Here is a 19,203-nt window from a genome sequence, read left to right on the forward strand (position 1 = left end):
TTATTGGCACTTGGTTTGTTTTGTCCGTTCTTCTTGTCTATTATCTGAGAAATGTGCAAGGGCTCTTGGGGCTGCAATTCTTCACAATTTCAGCTGAACATCAGCTTGGTTTCTACTGTTCCATAGACGTGCCCCGTTTACTCAGGGGGCAATCCATCCAACATCATTTGTAACACAGCTGCCTCCCTGTTCCCTTCTTCACCATTCTCATGTAACAGAGCAACCTCCTGCCTGTCACACAGGACCTTTGCCTGGAGTTTATAATGTCCTGTGACAATTTAGGCTGTGTCAGTACAAGAGACTGGACAGGTAGAGGGGTTATTAAAAAACTAGCCTACAAGAGCTAGATATAAGCAGAAGGCAAGATGGAGAGAAAAGTGCACATTAAAGCTGGCCAGAATGTGAAAATCCTGATGTATTAAAACCAAGGAAATAACAGTTATTTTCCAGAAAAATGTATGATTTCTTTAATTTTTTTTATTTTTTAGTAAACAATGGGTTTTGTCAGAAGGAGGTGTCAAGGTGAAAATTTTTGATCGCTGTAGAAAGCAAATTTCATCCCACATTTACCATTTCACTTTTGTTCCTATTTATTCTGCCTTGATAGACACAATCTGGTCTACTGCATTGTGTCCCAAATGCAAATACCCTGGCAGTTCTCTGCTATCACTGGTCATTGCAGCTCGTCCCGCCTTTATGGTGCATCAAGTAGAGGTTGCTTGACTGAAGTCTGGAGGCCCTTCCCTGGCCTCACCTATCTGTTCAATATTAAAAACTTTCTTCCCACAGCCTGTTTGTGTACAGGATCCCAGCTTTTGCTGTCTACTCATTATGTTTTCAAACACACATTTGCATGCTTTTGTTAAAAATGCCCCTCGCTCTTGAAAGTTGGTCCTCTGAATGTATAAAGATCCTCCTTGGGGACTCTCTTGCTGACTCACTTTGCACCAGTGCTTCCAGGCACTAATTCTGGTGCCCCAGAAGTACGCCAGCAGTTACTGCTCTGTTCTATTGCTCTCTCATACTCCACCCTTCCTACCCCAATCAGGTCTTCTCTCCATCAGTGTCCTGTTTTATATTTAGTTTGCAATCTCCTGAGGGCAAAGATTGTACTTCAGTTCCATGTAGTTTTTGCTTCCAAGCACTTTGAGAAAACCAATTGTTATTAGTAATAAGAACAATAAAGTATCATCCTTTGTATGAATAGAATTAAAGCCTAATTTCCCCCCATACCCTCCATGCCTGTTCTAGCAAGGGAGAGGGAGCACAGTCAAACAGCAGACACTTTGTTACTGTAGTCTGTATCTGAGCATACTTAGAGTCTTTTCACAGTGAATACTGCAAGAAGTTCCATTTATTTCAGCATTAATCAATGTGAACAAAAGTGAAAGAATTTGGCCCCCACTAATGAAAGCCTGCAGTGCTCTGCTGTTGGCAAAGTGCAGAGCAATCCTTTCCCAGAGGTTCAGAAAGCTAAAATGAAGTACGATGAACATATAGGTGCCAATCTCTTGATAAACGAGAAAAGAGTGAAACTAATTTATAACTTATTCTCGTTAAAGCTACTTTTAAATGATGATAAATTGTATGTGTAAATTAAAAAAAAAAAAAACCAAAAAAAAAAAACCACAAGGAGAGAGTGCCAGGGCACAAGCTAGAACATTTTGTCCTCATTCACAGTATTTTTCTCTATTCAAAATATTTGTTTGTTTACTTAGATGTCAAAGAGGACACCTACTCATATGCCCTTGGTGCTTTTCACATAACTTCAACCACAGAATTAGTATGAAACTCACTGGAGTCTGCTGTTAGGAAAACAAGCAATGGAAAACCTCAAATCTTTTCTTCCCTTCCAGTGGTAACCCAGACTTACAACATCCCACTCAGACCATTTAAGCTGTGATAGAAAACAAATTCCAGAGCTCTAGGACCCCCAAAGAGATAAAGACCACTGCCAAAGTTATAAATGTTACTTGATGTGTTTACATCTAGGCTGTCTGAGCTACTATTTGAAGCTACAAAAGCACAGCAACACCATTTTGGGTATAGTAAATTTCAAGAATCTTCATTACAGTCAGTTCCTGAAGAATGAAATTAATTATAAAATTTGGCATTGCACTTATTAGAATCAGACTGCATCATTGATCTTGTAGATCCTGTTATTTCCTCTATTGCTTAAGTATTACTTTCTAAGGAATACCAGGGTAAGGAGCCTGTGTCCTCTAAACAGCACATAGTAACCAAGGATGCACTCTTCCTACATTTTCCTCCACATGACATATCTTGTTTTGCTCTTCTACAAGCAGGAAAATATTGTGAGGCAATTAAACTAACAAAAAATCCTGATTCATGATAATTAAAGACAAGAGGATGGAAACGAAAGAAGCTGTACTTTTATTATAGTCTTTCAGTAGTTTACAAATAGCAAATCAATATGTAGTCATGTTTCTTTTTCCTTAGGTCTGATTCTTTTCTTACCAGGTGCATTGGAGTTAGTATACAGTTACTTTACTAGGACTACATCAGGCTGCATAATGGAATCTGTAACGAATTAAAAACACACTGCTAATTAGAGGCCAGAATACTACACAATGTCAATTAACTTGACGTTTAATTACAATGGTGATTGGAAGGAGCTATAAATTACTAAATACATAATTAGTGTATTATGTGCCACAATGGCATCAGAGCATGGGTACAACTAGTTTAGACTTTTCTCCAATATTTTTAATCCCTTCAAGATTTAAAGACAGTATTTTATTCCTGCCAATATTCTGTTATCAATGAGCAATGACAAATATAATAGTTCTTTTAAGGCAGCTGGGAACTTCCTCCTTCCTCTTCATCATATACTCATATATTCCATTCATCATTTAATTGCAATTACTCTGAAAAGAACCATTTTGGCAAGACTAGTATCAAGCAGGAAAACTGCATATTCTGTGGAAAATGTGCTTTCCTTTTCTTTCCCCCAGAAGTGTTAGCCATCTTCTGCTGGATGTCAGAATGTTTCAAGCAGGAAACATGAGTACTGATCAGCTGGCTACTTATACACTTAACCAACATATGCAAAATATGTGAGAGACCAGAATTTTAAATCTTGTCAGGTTTTCTAACATTCTAAAAGGAAATGAAGCATGTTTAACCTATGAATGATTCCAAACATACACACTCCTTCAAGCAAATTCTGCAGAATAGCTCTTATTGTAACTGCTACTATGAGGTGTAATACATCAAAAATACTCATGATGGTAATTAGACTTCTGAACAGCTGGCTATGATTAAAAGCATAAAATAGGAATTGTAGTTGCTGCATGAGATGTGTTCTCATTACTCAATAGCACTGTTTTGTTTGGGGAGAAAACTACGATATCTGATCTTGCCTCTGGATTTAGTTTTCCACAATAAAGTACCTAAAATTAGCAAGATTTTTGTCAGTGCCTGCCACAGAGTTTGGTCTAGGCTTGCCAGTTCAGTTCTGTTGCTTATTATGAAATACAGCCATATCACTGCAGTTTATCTTAGTAACTCGTGGTGAGATAACATGGGATTAGCAATTGCCACTATCTAGTCACTAATTAGCTGCTTTCAGTAAACCTGGAAGTCTAGGGATATTTTTGATAAAGCAAGATCTCCAAAAATGCTGCAGAAGGGAAGATAATATCTTTTGTTCTATTGCTACATTCTGGCCATCGCAGACAGCCGCTGAAGAAAGGGATATCTATCTTCCAGACAGGCAGGGCACTCTAAGTTGGTGCATCCAAGTGTGGCTGCCAGAAGAGCGCTGCTGAAGGTTGCAGTACTGGCTGACGTGTGCTGGTGTTTGTGGGTGGTGACACAGCAGTATGATACTAAACCTTCAAAACTGAGTTTGTTATTTCTCCTTTAGACTGTGTGTCATGGCTCATCTTCATAGGGCAGCTGAGTACAATATCAGGAATTAATTTCTCATCCCTGACCGGTTCCTAACTGATAAAAGCCTGTGGCAGTAAACAGGCATAGTAGGTCTTATGTACTGATAATGGCTGTGTTGGTGAGGGATTAAATAAAGAGAGGCTGAGGTCAGAGGCAGATTTACTGGGCAGAGGAGCTGATTGTAGGAACCATAATCCTCTCTTCTCCCATTAACATCAGCAGGTGTTTGCTCTGGGTCATGGGATGTGGGAGTATTTACATAATTATGCTGTCTCCCTTCCAGATCTTGGATGCATCCATCCCTGGAAGGCATCCCTTTTCTCCAAAGTGTTTATCCAGTCATTTGGAGGACACTGGAACTGCAGGCAGAGGAGTGACATACAACATCTGTACAAGTTCCGGACAAGCACATCGTCTCCACTATATCAGCTAAAGTAGAGTAGTTTAAGATGAACCTTTTTAGATGGACCTTTTAAGAACAGGGACAAAGGAAAACAAATTCACACCACAAAGCAGAAGACATCATTAACAGTAGTAACATGGAATACATCTGTCTGTTTGCTTTTAGCTTCTGACATTGCAGTTACAGTTTAAATCTAAACAAGATAGGGATATCGATAATGTTTAACATGACTGCTTTACCTGGGCATGCAGCTCTTTCAGAGCAGGGCACTTGCAGGAACATCAGCCTCTGCTTTGCACATCACAAATACTCTGCCAAAAGAGCAAGGAGCAAGTAATTGATTGGGACTAAATGGAATGAAACGGCCATTGTCCTTCTTGGCAATCTGACTCTCTGCTGGAGGAACATCCAGGATAGGGAAGGGGACACTGTTAAATCAGTATTTCCCAGAGCACAGAAGAAGCAGAGACACAAAATGGCTTTCCTAAATGGGATAAGGGCCCTGCTATTACTTTCTGGCTAGCCTGCAGATGAAGAAATCAGGATTCATTTTAGTCTGTAAAATGTGCAAAAAGTGTCTGCCGGGGTTTAATTTTGAAACCTTTTCAAAAGCACAAGAGCTTGTAAGAGAAGTCATCCAGGGGGAAGGAGGTGGAGAGTAAGTGGGTGGAATGCAGAGAATATGGGAAAGAAACGGGAGAGGTTGTGTTGCGAGGACTACGGCTTGATCTTGGGTGGAGAGTTGATGAACCTAGGCCTCTGAGAAAAAAAAAAAATCCTAATTTTCTTTCCGCAAAAGTTGAAGCATGATCAAAGCACCTATTACAGCCTCCCGTGAAAAAGGCAGCCCGCTGCCAGCCAGGTTTTCTGTCACCTCGTGGCGGGTGACCTCTCCCCGGAGCAGCGGACGCCGCCTGCTCGCAGCGCTGGGGCGGCAAGGCTGGGGTGGCGGCGGGCAGCTCCCGGTCGCTGTCCAGGGATCGCAGAGGCGGCAGCGGGAGCTGACAGCAGGGCAGCCGCGGGGACTTGGGCCGGACAGTTCCCAAATGAGGCCCCCGGGCATGAGCGGGGTCACGGAATTTAGGCGCGGGGCCGCGGGACGTGCGGGGTCCCGGGCCGTCGGTGGTGCCCGAGCCCGAGGGCGCGGGGTCCCGGTCAGGGCAGGAGCAGGGCCGGAGCCCGGGGCACCTTCCCCGCCCCGCGGGGGCCGCAGCGCGGGGGAGGAAAGGAGGGCGGAGAGCGGCGGGCGCGGGACGGGGCGCTGAGGGAGGGAGGGAGGGAGAGAGGCTGGCGGCGGGAGCGCTGCCCCGGGGGCCGGGGCGGGCGGCGCTCAGGTGAAGGAAGGGCCGCCCGCCCGGGGCGGCGGTGACGCGGCTGCGGCGCGGCGGGGCTGCCCCGCGGCCCCATGTGGGCGCCGCCGCCCGTCCCCGGCGAGGAGAGCGGCCGCGGGCGCTGAGCGGGGCTGCCCGGGGCGGCATGCGGAGCCGCCGAGGATGAGCAGCCAGCGCCGCCCGGCCAAGGCGCAGCTCCGGAGGTCGCTGAGCGAGCAGCTGCGGGACTCCACCGCCAAAGCCTGGGACTTGCTGTGGAGGAATGTCCGGGAGCGGCGGCTCGCAGGTCAGTCCCCGCCGCGCCGCGGCCGCCGCTACCTGCCCGCGGCCGCCCGAGGAGACGCCCCGGGGGACGTCCCGGCCCCAGCGGCGCGGAGGGGTCCCGCTCCAGGGACACGTACGGGGGGCACCATCTCCGCTGCCGGAGCGGCGAGACCCCGCGGCTTCGGCCCGGCGGGACGGGGAGCTCCCGGCAGGAAGGCGGTGGGCAGCGTGCGGGCGGGCGGGCTGCGGGCAGGAGCCGGGGCAGGCAGGGCGCAGCCCCAGCCCCTGCAGGCAGCACCTGCCCCGGTGCCGGCGGGCAGCGCCGGGCTGCTCACACGCGCAGCCGGGCTCGGGGCTAAGCCTCCCCGTCGCTCCGGGTCTGAGGCACCTTCTGAGCGTCTCCGAAATGAAAAGGGTTGGGTTTGCCTCCGGGAAGCAGGCTCATCTGCTCCTCTGATCACTTTTCTAAGTCTAACCAACCAGGTTGGTTCCTCATAGGGTTTGCATGTGAGAAGTACTTCAACTCCCAAGGAAAAATGGTCTGTTTCATTTCACATGCTTCTGTAGCTTCAGGTCACCTACCTGGTCTGGAAAACCGGCCTCCTGCAGCTTTTCCATCCCCAGGTGGGGACCAGAAGGACACAGAGCAGGGCAGGTGCTCCAGGAGGTCGGGTCTCATGTAGAGCACTGCTATTGCAGCAGCACAGTTGCTTATGCACATAAGCATACACCCAGTGTGTATTTGTAAAATACTCTGTGAATTAGAAGATCTAGATTAGAATATCTAGTACATGTACATGGAAGTGCAAAGTAGAGTTATTATACTAGAAAATGATACATCGAGATTTATGAGCAGGATCATGTATAATGAAGTCTAATTTGTAAAGATGGATTCCTCTGTCACATCCTACAGCATTGTTAGGAGTTTGGTGACCTTGCCTAGGGCACTGTGACATGCTGTATTGTATAATACAGAGGTAAATGATGCAGGTTTTCTGACTATGTCTACAGCACATTAGTTGTTATGTACATACAATTAAAGTAATAGATAAAAATTGCATGGTATTTTTTTTTTAAAATTAATCTAAACTGGATAGCTTCAATAATTAATTACTAAAACGACTAATTTTGTAATATTATGGTTAACCAAAATACTAAACTTTTAATGTTTTAATTTTCTTTTAATTCCCTTATTCCTATATTGATAGCAGAAGCCAGCAGACATTCAGCAAGGATACTGTTGGCTATTTTTTTCTTTTTTGGTCAAAGACAACTATTGCTTGATTGAGCAAAGAACCTGGGCAGGCTGCCATGATACTGTAGCCAACTTCTTAAAGCAACTGGGAATTAAAATTGATGGAGTCAAAACTTTTTATTTAAGGTGGATAGAATACTAATGTCCTGGGTTTATGCACTGCTATAATTTAAGTGCTATTCATAATACTCTGGTAAGACAGTAGTACACTTGCCATTTAATTAAATTACTTATCTGACGACATAATGAAATGTGTACAAATGTCAGTTGATGCCAGATATGTCCTCTTGTTCTATTGCTTTTCTGTCTCTGGCATTTTTGTCCTTGTTTTTATATTTGTTTGTTGTGCTGACCTGCGTAGCTGCAGTGTATATTCCTTGGCCTCTTCTTCCAGCTTTTGTTAATGAGAAGGCAGGAAATTTAAGCTGATCTAAATGTATCAACTGTTTTCTGGTTGCCAGCCCTGCTTCTTCCCCATTGCAATAGATCTGATCCCAACCGGGTCGATAGTTGTACAAGTTCTGCCTTTTTCCTCAAAGCTGGCATTGTAGTTCAGCTCTGACTGGCAGTCAGAGCAGCAGTGTGACTGGTAACTAATGTTCAAGAGCAATGCTCAAAACAAAATGCAGTTTTTAATCATTAGTGTGCTGTCATATTCCAACTGTCAAGCCAAATAAAAGCTTGTGATTAAATGCTCGCTATGATGACACCTTTGCAGGCACTTACTAGTGCCTAGTAGGTGTTCTCTTAGTTACTCTTTTGGTTTGCTTTAGTCTTTTATCTATTTGTTAAGAATCAGGACACCAGTTGCCCGAGATACACCTGTAGAGAAAGCAAGCACATTTCTGTAACTCATAAAAATGATGTAACTGTTAGGGTTGGATGAGGTGTTGGGAATTCTCCAGTATAGTCTCCAGCTCAGAGCAGGATCAACACTGGGAGCAGAGCAAGTTACTCAGGGCTTTCCACAGTGCTCCTTGGGAAGAGCTTCTGCCCTGGCATCCAGGCTGGAGCAAAGGGCAGCAGCACACTGTTGGGCAGCAGGGGTGTGAGCTGGAGAAAGGAGCTGAATCCTGGCTAGAGCAAGGAGAGAGCTGAATTTTGACTTAGCTGCTCCCAAAGAGGCAGAGAGCATGGCTGGGTTGCTGTGGAAAAGTAGGTTGTGCATAAAAAGACTGCTTCAGTGTGCTCCTTCCTTCCTTCCCTCCCTCCCTCATCCTTTACAGCAGAGGTGATGAGCAGCAGCCTGGCTCCTGGCGTGCTCTTGGACAGGGCTGCTCCGTACTGTCTCTTATTCAGGACAGATCTGTGGTGCCCAGCAGCTCTTAGTCATTTTTTCTGATTCACTGACTGGGATTTGTTTTTCAAACAATGGGTGTACCCTCTACAGTGCCAAAAATTGCACCCTCGGGGCTTTTTTGTGCTTTTTGTAAGTTTTGCAGAGGTATTTTACACTGTCTCCACTATGCTTCTAGTTTAATTTGGAATTGACAAACTGAATGGGAAATGTACCAGAATTTTAACTCCCTGAGGGGACCTATTCACCTGAAAGGTTGTGTAAAATACTTTTGGTTTAATGTAATCCTGAACCACTTTGCCATTATTGAAAACCATTGTTTAAGGAATTTGACTTAGGTATTTAGCAGATCCTCCTGCAGTGATCACCTAAAGTACTTCTGAGATCCCTGTTCAAGTCATGATCACCTGTTACAGTAAAACACAAGTTGCAGTTCTTACATTCCTTGAACGTAAGGGGAAAGTGCCACCTTCTATCTGACATTCTTTCAGTTACTGTACACTAAAATAAAATTAAATTATAATTTAGTTTTTAAATTCAGTACTTTGGAGTCAGGAAAAACCAGAGTTAAGGACCCCTGTTGCTGTATTGCACAGCCCCTTTGTAGGGTAGGATTGTCATGACTGGCATGATTGACTGACATGATCACCTCACCCCTTTTGTTGCTCAGAATTTTTCAGCCTCATTTACTGCAGAAAGTGACGATCCCTGATGCTGAATCACTTAACTTAGAGCCTTCTGTACTGCAGCTTTCTGAAATACTGGACTAAGCACAGAATTATAAATTCCCTCAGGTGTTCATGAGTCTGGTGCTGGCATATGTCATGCCATTAATGTTTCAGTTGTTCCTAGAAGCTTCAAGGAAGGTTACTTGTTCCCATTTTACAGATAGAAGCAAGAGGCAAAGTGAGACTGAACCCCAGGAATATCAACTCTTGAGAGTTAGAACTTGAATTATCTACTTTAGTATTCAAATTATGGCTCTTGGTAGCTGCTGTTGCACAACATTTTGAACAAATCAGCATTTGGGGTCTAACTGTACTGCACCTGAGGAATGAATAATTTGCAGTTTCTGGTGGTCTGGTCAGATTTTGTTTCAAGTGACTTGGTGTAAAATAGAGAAGAATGGAAGGTGCTCTGCCACACGGGCAAGACTTACTTGTCATAGTCTCAGAAACCTGGGGTTTTTCTGTCTCCCAGCTGCATGAGCTTCAGCAGGGCTGATACGTGACCATACCCCATCATCAGATGGGATCCTTGGAAGCTGCATGTGCAGATGAAGATGAGACTTTGTCTTACTACCTAGTAGAAAGAGGGCTGAGTTAGAATTTAGCAGATGACTTCAATTCTGAGACTTACTAAAGTCTGCAAAATTAATTTTGTGACCCTAGCATTCTTCTGATAAAAGAAAGCTTTGCTTCTAGTTCCTGAAATTCAGCTTTTAGCTGTTATTTAGCAATCTACACAGACTGCTGTCAGGATTTCTTCTCTGTAAGGCTACCTCCACTGTGTCTGTGGCATAGATACACCCTCAGTCTTTCTGACAAATCTCTTCTCACTTGAGCTTCATGTCTCACAATCCTTTGTATGTTCTGTGTTCTCTAAGAGATTAAACCCCTACTTGATCTCCTCTAGCTCTTGTGGTACAAAATTTCTCTCACCTATCCATTGACATCCTCTCTATTGCCTGCTGCAATTTCCCTCTCAGACAGGGCATCCTTGAGCACTGTTCCAACTCATACTCAGCTACAGAGCTCTCCAGAAGCAACTGCTTGGGCTGGTTTGGGGGACCAGTTTCAGATGCTCCCACTCTTTTTTTTTTTGGCTTGGCTGTGCTTTGGGTAAAAGGAATTTGGGATCAAGTTTTCCACCACACCTCCAGTGGTTTGCTCAGACTGACATTTCAAACTGTTTTAACTTGTCCGATTTTGGACAGATATTTCAGGCACCGGTGCTAAACTGACTCTTGAACTTCCCCTGTGAGGTTGCAGGGTTTTTTTCCAAAGGATGAAACACTTGATATCTCAAATCAAGTAGAATGAAAATGTATGGTGGGACAACATATCATGGACTAATTTTTTTCTTAGAAATTGATTACCTGAAGCTCCAAAACTGAAACAGGAACGAGGCAGGCTTGTGAGTAAAAGAAAATCCCTAAGAAGTCTAAAGAAGCCAAAATTAACACCTTTAAATGGAAAGCTTTACAAGTCCTACTCTTGTGTCCTTAACTGTTCAGGAGGACCTTATAAATTGATTAGCAGCTACAAGTGTCTCTTCAATATGACTGAAATACATTTATATCAGAGATGAAACTGAACATTATCTGATATAGGTAGAAAATGGAGAATGATTTGTCCAGCAGAAAGTAACTGTCACATTCAGCATGTGGCAAAGATGACAAAGCAATGGACCTGCTCCTCTCAAAAGTAATTTGTGGTTGGTTTGTGGGTTACTGTGGTTTTATTGGGTGCAAGTGAATAAGCCTAAGTTTGTAATTTCACCTCAGCCAGCATGGTGCTCCTTGGCACCTGCTGATCTTTTGATCTTGGGGAATACAGAAATGAAAAGTGGGTTTTAAAAAACCTTAAACTAGTGGTCACAACCAGAACTGTGTGAATTTTAGCACAGTTTTCTGTCATGCCAGTATGGAGACAAGAGCAGCTATGCTCCTGCAGTTTAATTAAAGAACCATCAAATCTATAGCTTTCTCCTAGTTTTTAGTTTTCATTTAAAATGAATTTTTTTCAAGAATTTGTTAATGAAGTTTTTATTCTGCAAAGCTGAAGTTTATTTCGGGGTGAAGTCACTGGAAGCACCAAAGGAAATACATTTACCAGGCTTCCAGGTCCTCTGAGAACCCCTGACAAAGGCAGGTGTCCCAGTATGGGGCCAGCATTGAGTCTGCCGCAACTTGGTATTATTACATTTGTGAAATTTATTCTGAATTAAGACCTTTGTGCAAATGTAGTGGATTAATCTACCTTAAAGCCGCTCATGAAACAAGTGGATTTTTTTTGAATAAAATAATTTTGGAAGATCAGTTTTGATTGAGGAGTGTGGGAGATGCATGTGTGAAAAATGTGGTATTTGGTGGGGCATACTTTTATGTTCTATTTTAAAATCGCACACATAACATTTTTAGAAAGCAAAGTGGAGATGTTGCAGTCTGTGTCCCCACCAGTGCACTGGAGAGTACAAGATACTGATTCTCATGTATGTTGATAAGATGTATGTGTGTAAATTCCTCCCTAACCCAGCCCCATCAATGGGAAAAGAGTGTCCTTTGTCAAGGGGAAAAGTTATGAAAGACATTCTTTATTCATGATGGAGTGCTTTAGGGAAGAAAGAAAGTGACTTATGAGTGATTCATTTGGTCAGGCATGCCAGGAAATTTTCTGTTCTCGGTCCTAAAGAAAGTGTAGTAGTCAAAAAATTAGTCATTGATCTCATAAATTAAATTAATTGTGCCATATATTCTCTAATAATGTGAGGAGGGGTTTTGATTATTTTAATTAAAGTATGAAGAGGCTTTTCTTTGCACCTATGTTTTATGGGTTATGTCAGTACCCTGTAAGTTCCATATCCTTCCCTAGGCACTCCTTGAAGGCCAGTGGTTTGAATCTGAAAAGGGGACAGTGGTGGCAAAATACCACCATTGTTAGTTCTGGTGCGGCCAGGCTCTCATGACCCTCAGCAACAAGAAGTTAATTCCAGAAGTACAATTACAAAAATACCAATATGCTTGACCTGCCAAGTATTTCTGTATCAGCATGAGACTGTGAAGGGGGAGGGATGGAGGACTCCCCACTGTCTCAAAGTCTAGAGAAAGATGTATTTTTCTCATTCTCTTGTGGCTCTGCTGCAATTTGCCATGTAAGATTTGGAGTGATCATGGAGAGTTCCTAGAGTGACAACAGCATTCATCTTCTGGTTTTACATTTAATACACAGATTTTGTATTTGAATGGGTACTGCTTCCTTCAGAAAAAGTTGTATCAGTGATTATTTTCCTAAAAGAAATTCAATTTTGATTACTTAATTTCCTGACAGTAAGAGATACAAATCTCAGCTGATAAAATGGGGAATCAGTGCTGGCAATAGAACTGGATACCATTTGAATCAGTCAGTTTCTATTTGATAGCTTTAATAAATGTTCTTGACAGGTCTCCCTTTTCCTGGAGCTTATCTGTTCACAGATTTCAGTGACGCATTAATCTTTAGAAAATACACTTCTTTTTCCTAGAGAGTTATTATGTCAGTCCTTCTTGTAGTTGAGTTTTTTGTTTGGTTTGGGTTTGTTTGGTTTGGGTTTTGATTTGTTTTTGCTGGGTTGTTTTTTTTTTTTTTTTCCTACTGGCTTTCTGTGGTTCCTTGAGCATTCACAAGGTTCCTTCAGTTCTCAGTAAACAAATATTTCTCCTTTTTTCTCTGCACATATACGTGGCCTCAGCTCATTCCATCTGCAGATGCTTGTATGTGACAAGAAGAAGGCTACTGCCTTGTCAGTTCTCTACACTGTGACTTCATGGAGTATTCCTGTAAACATTGTACTTGTCCTGATGTTTGCAGACCAAATATTGGAAACAATTCATAGTATATAACACAATACTGTTTAAGTTCATGTATGTTTAGATAGGTGCAGTTTTTGATGCTCATATTTTTCTAAGATATATAGAAGCTTCTATAGACTGATAAAAATACTTAATTTATTTGTCTGACATTAAACAGTGATGATGCTTTTACATTCCAAGATTGCTTCTGTATATCAGTCATGGCATATTAAATAATGTATCTTCTCAGTTATTTCCTACTAGGTGCTTTTGTATTTGTTCATATGACTGTAATCCTATAGGCTGCTTCCAATCCCTGTGCAAGTGACTTTATATATAATAATAACTATGCCAGAACATTTATATGGAACATTTATATCCACAATAAACTTTCAGCTGCCTAGTGAACATTGATAGTCTATTGGTAGCTGGCCAGCAAATTCTGAAACATGAAATTTCTGGACTCAGGAAGGCACTGGAGACTGGACTCCTATTCTTCTGCCTTCCCAGCTACAGTAGGATGTGGTGTTTAGTTTCTGGAATCAGGAAGTCCCAATTCTGAATTTTGTCTTTTTGCTTTAATGAAAAAAACCCTTCAAAATGTCAAATATTGTCATATTTCTAGGGATTCTGAGAATTTAGATAACTTAACAATTTGATTTTGTACAATACTTGCCAGGCATTGACCTTGTTTCACAGCAGGGCTTTGACACACATTTGTCTTCTTATATTTTGTACTTCTTGGATTTCTTGAGAGACAGATGTTCTGTATTGCTCTTCCTTATTTCTTCGCTTTTTCTGTCATACCATGGCCAAATCTTGTGCTGCTATATATCATAACTCTTTAAAAGTCATCTCCTTGAGTAGCAATTCATTGAGAAAACCAGCTTTCACTTCTACTTAAGCACATTTTACTAGCAAATTAAAAAAGAAAATGTGAACTTCAGAGTATGAAGAGCCAAGAAAAAACTTTTGTAAAATGTCAGTTTCAAGCTAATCTAATGATTTTAAAGAAGTGGTGCCTGTCTTGTGATTCTTGAAAATTTGGTTTGGGAATATTATTTTCAATCAATTAAGAATTTGTGATATTTTCTTTTGATTATTACAGGCTTAAAAATATGACAGGGTAGAAGGTTGACTGACATTAGGGTGTCAGTTGTCTTGACTGACAGTAGGGCGTTCACAAGAGAAGTGTATTTCTGTAGCTCCTTTGCACATCCTGTTTGCAGTGAAAAAAGGAAAATATTTTGACAGTCAGACCCACCTGGTGCACCTTGAACTGCCAATAGGCAAAGGCTGAATGCAGGCAGATCCGTGTGCAGCAAACAGCTATGCTCCAAGAAGGGATCGGGAACAGCCGGGATCCATGGCCCTTGCTTCCATAAAACACCAGGCTTCAGCAATCAGGGTAATTACCTGACAGGCCATCCATTTCACGTGGAACACTCAGCCTGTCATCCCAGTAGAGGGCAGTAATTTACATACAGTAATGTCAATTAGTGTGCGAACCCAGCGTCAGCATCAGACACAGCAGCTGGCTTTATTGAGGCAGTGCAATATTCAAGGCATCCTCTGTCCTCTGGGATAGACTGCCACCCAGGAGCCTCATTTCCTGGGCTTTTGCAGCAGGACCCCTAGCAATGTAGAAGTAGAAAAGAAATTATAAGAATTAAAGAATAAGATGCTTTCAGCTAGCATGGTGATCAAAACTAAACATACTCTGCTGTATATAATCAGCAGAGTGAATTGTATTTCAACGGACCGTTTCATAGAGATACTGATTTCTTTCTTTGTTGCTGTTGAACAGTAAGTATATAGAAAAGATTTTCTATAAAACCTTTTTTACAGAAATCATTTTTACAGATCCAGCAACATGCTGTAGTACAGTGGAGGAGGAGGCACTGGAACTTATAAATGTTGGTTGTCTTTAAGGTGTAAGAATTTGATTCATAATCTATTTCAAAACACTATGAATTAAAATTTATACTTACCAAAAAAGTTGTTTAAACCATAGGTATTTCTTTAGCAGCAGGATAAGTTCATTAACTTCTAAATAGCTTGCTTAATTTTCTAAATACTTCAGAAATTTTACTCCTCACGGATGTAAAGTAACGTGGGAATAATTAATTTCTTCTGTTGCCTGAGCTAAATGAAGGGCACTGGTGCTTCAATAAACCAAGGAATTTTTTCTGGGGAGGACTGGTTTTCCAGGCCATGATGATGCAGAAGGGCACTGAACCTTCACAGGTAATTTAATGCAGAAGCACTTTAAAAGACAGACACAAAAGTAGAGTATTGGTTTTGTTACAGAAGTAATTTAAAGGGATACTGCCTCAGAACAGTAGCATAGTTCAAATGTACCTTAGATACAGATACCTTAGGTCTGTCTGAATTTGAGCAAAAATTAGTTTGAAATGTCTTTGTGTATCGTCTTCTGTTGCTGCAATTTATGAAGAAATGTAGGGTAGCTGCATAGGATAAGGGTAAGGTAGCTGCATAAGGATAGCTTAAGAGAATGGTGAATGAGATAAATCAAAACCAAAGCTAGAAATGTAACTTCTCTCAGTCAAAATGCAAAAAAATTACACACAGCATTACAAAAAAGGGTTCCTAAAGATTTAGGGACCTCCTGCATTGGTTCATAGCTTGGACTTCTCTAAAGTGTGTTGCACACCTACGTAAATTTGTGTTGGATTCATTGCATGAAGGAGTGAGAACTAAGCATTTGTCCTAACCTTTAGATTATTTTGGATGTGCCTCTCATTCCTCTGCTAAATACACCTGTGTTTTCCCATCCCTGTCCCTCTCACCCTGATCTGAACGGCATGCTCTTCCACAGCTTAACCAGAAAAATGCTGTAGTAAATTATTTAAGTCTGAGTCGTTTATGTGTCAGATGGCTGCTGAAATGATATGCAAATGGCATCTCATGGTCATGCTCATTTTAAGAGGTGTCTTTAACATAAGTACAGATTTTTATTGAAATAAATCAATTTTACAAGGAGATTTCAGCGACTGGATTTATCGTAAGAAAGAAACTTTTTATTTATTACATTAGAAAGACCACAGCTGGGAATGTACCCATTAATAGACACAAACAGATGGATTCTGACAAGTCTGTGAACTATTCACACTCTTTTTTAGCAAATATTTTGCTACAATCCCAACTTGCAAATGTTACTTCAGAAACAAATATGTAACCATCTATCTCAAGGCGCAAAATGAAAGAGTAACATTAAAGTATTGTCATTTCATTATGCATATGATACTCGTTTGAAATTTAGGAAGTAGTGTTTAAAAACACTCCCAAAAAATTGCCTTGGTTCAGTAAATGGTTTAAATTATAAATAAAGAATAATTTAGACTAGAAAAGACCTTTAAGATCATCCAGTCCAAGCATTAACCCAGCACTGCCAAGTTCACCACTAAACCATGTCCCTCAGTGCCACCAACACATCTTTTTAATACTTCCAGACATAGTGACTCCACTACTTCCCTGGGCAGCCTCATGCCTAACAACCCTGTCGGTGAATAAATTTTCTAATACCCAATCTAAAACTCCCCTAGTGCATTTTGAGGCTGCTCCCTCTTGTTCTATGACTTGGAAGAGGAGTCCAGTCCCCATCTCCTACACCCTCCTTTCAGGTAATTGTGGAGAGTGGCAAGATCTCCCCTGAGCCTCCTTCTCTCCAGGCTGAGCACCCCCAGCTCTCTCAGCTGCTCCTCATAGGCCCTGCACTCCAGACCCTTCCCCTGCTCTGTTTCCCTTCCCTGGACACGCTCAGCCCCTCCATGTCCTTCTTGTAGTGAGGGGCCCAGAACTGGATACAGGATTGGAGTGCTGAGTATGGGGGTACAAACACTCCTGGCCACCTGGGCACGTTCTGGATCATGTCCTGCTGCTGTTTTCCAGCACCCCCAGGTCCTTTTCTACCAGGCAGCTGCCCAGCCACTCTGCCCCCAGCCTGTGGTGCTGCATGGGGTTGTTGTGACCCGACTGCAGGACACCACCCTTCTCCTTGTTGAACCTCACACAATTGGTCTCAGCCCTTCAACCATTCTGTCCAGATCCCTCTGCAAAGCCTTCCTGCCCTCCAGGAGCCTCACACTCCCACCCAGCTTGGCCTCACCTGCAAACTGACTGAGGGTGCACTCAATCCCCTTGTCCACATTGTCAGTAAAGATATTAAGAACTGGCCCCAATACTAATCCCTGGAGAACACCACTGGTGACCAGCTCAGTACTTTTGTGTGGATGCTATCCAGTCCCATAGACTTGGGTGTATCTAGGTGGTTGCTGACCATTTCCCCTGGGATTATGAGGGCTTTATTCTGCTCCCTGTCCCAGTCTTTCAGTTCAGGGAGCTGAGTACTCCATAAACAACTAGAAGGGATTAAGTACTGCAGCCTTTTCCTCATCCTTTGTCACTTTGTTTTTCCCTGCATACAATAAAAGATGGAGAGGCCAGTGTTCTTCAATGTCTTCACAAACAGCTTGGATGCAGAACTTAAAGGTATACTGTGTTTGCTGATGATGCTAATCTGGAAGGAGTTGTTGACTTCCTCAAAGGCAGAGTCCCTGCCAAGATATTTTGATAGAGGGCTGGGCAATCACCAACAATATGAAGTTTAATAAAGTCAAGTGCCAGCTTCTTTTATTTCCAAATGTCTGGTGAGCAGAAGTCTCCCATGAGAACAAGGACTAGTGATTGTGAGACTTTTCTCAGCTGCTTACAGAATATTTTGTTTGACTCTTCATCCTGTTTGGGTGGTCTACAGCCAAGTCCCACTAGGATATCTGCCTTCTTGGCCTTCTCCCTGACTCTTACCTATGCACACTCAACCCAATCATCACTGTCATCAAGTTCTGGATAATCAAAATTCTCTCCAACCTACAAAGCTATCCCACCACCACTCTTTCCTCACCTGTCCTTTCTGAAGAGTCTATAGCTACTCACCACAGCACTCCAGTTGTTTGAATCATCCCCACACCTCTGTGATGGCAACTGTGTCCTAGTTCTCCTGCTGCAGGATGGCTTACAGCTGTTCCTGTTTGTTGCCCGTGCTGTGGGTATAGGTGAGATACAGCTCAGGCGGGCTGTTGATCCCCTCATCCTGTCATTAAGCAGAGAAATTCCTCCCCCTGGGCACCCTCCCAGAGCAGGGCTCACCCTGCAGGTGCCCCCCAGTGCAGGCAGTGTGTCCCTGCCCGAGCTGTCTGGGCAGCTGTGCCAGCCCTGCCGGGTGTGGAGCTGGGCGAGGCCGTGCCTTCCTGCCAGGTGGATGCTGCTGCTCCCTGGCTGGGCTGGCACTGCCTTGGCACCCATCCTGCACTCTGCTGTGCCACACCCTGCTCACCAGGGCTCCCTAAGGGCTTGTTTATTATCTGTGGCCCCCAGCCAGCTGCTGTCATGCTAGGTGTGGGCTCTGGAGGCTCAAGGCTCCTTGTTTCAGTTACACTGAGTTAAATCCTCTGCTCCTGGCCCCTGCTCCAGTCACAGGGGATAGGATGTTTGTATAGATGTGATGGAGTGAGGATTTTCAGCAAAGGTCAGCACCGCTTCCTTTTGTGGAAGTCACCATCTGAGAGAAGGTAACTGTTCACCTTCAGAATAGCTCACTAAACAAAGTAACAGAAATTAATTATACAATATATAGCTCAGCTGCTAGAGGAGTTGGTAGTTAAAGAAAAATGATGGGTGGTGGCCTGCTGGGTAACAGTATAACTAGTGACTCAAATCATGTACTTGCAAGTAAAACCAATGTGTAGCACACGCTTCTCTTCAATTGTTAAACATTAATTTGTAGATTTAAACTTTTATTCAGCATCACTGTATTTCTGATATCCAAGGAAGGTAAAAATGACAACTGATTCCTCTTTTCTGCATTATTTAATTTTTACCATATATTCTCTTACTTTTCTCAGTTAAGAATTTTCAAGCCCCATGACAACATTGAGCCCACCAGCTTCTTTTGAATAAACTGGGAAACTGTATTACCAAAAAAACACAGTGAAAATTCAAAATGTCAGTACTGGCTCTAATGTGCATAACCAAACATACATGCATAGAGCCTCTACATGAATTTCTGCCACATGGTGAGGTGTTTGGGACTTGCCCAGTTTCTTTCCTGGGAAGAAACTTTTACAGCTTCATTATTAGCTAAAGATTTGGATCATTTGTTTTCCTGCC

At 42.7% G+C, this 19,203-nt stretch overlaps 1 protein-coding gene across 4 annotated transcripts in view; it reads left to right on the forward strand.

Moving 5' to 3' along the window:
- Positions 1-19,203, forward strand: part of STARD13 (StAR related lipid transfer domain containing 13) — a 282,866-nt gene that overhangs the window by 136,348 nt on the left and 127,315 nt on the right. Inside the window, exon 1 of one of the 4 annotated variants that reach the window (XM_084201231.1) lies at positions 5,810-5,935. The exons of the other annotated variants lie outside the window; for them this stretch is intronic. Within the exon in view, the coding sequence (XP_084057357.1) occupies positions 5,812-5,935 (124 nt within the window). The 5' untranslated portion in view covers positions 5,810-5,811. Of the gene's footprint in view, positions 1-5,809; positions 5,936-19,203 lie in introns of those variants that run through there. 4 annotated transcript variants of the gene reach the window in all.

Source organism: Fringilla coelebs, assembly GCF_963513975.1.
Source record: "Fringilla coelebs genome assembly, chromosome: 2".
Taxonomy (NCBI): Eukaryota; Metazoa; Chordata; class Aves; order Passeriformes; family Fringillidae; genus Fringilla; species Fringilla coelebs.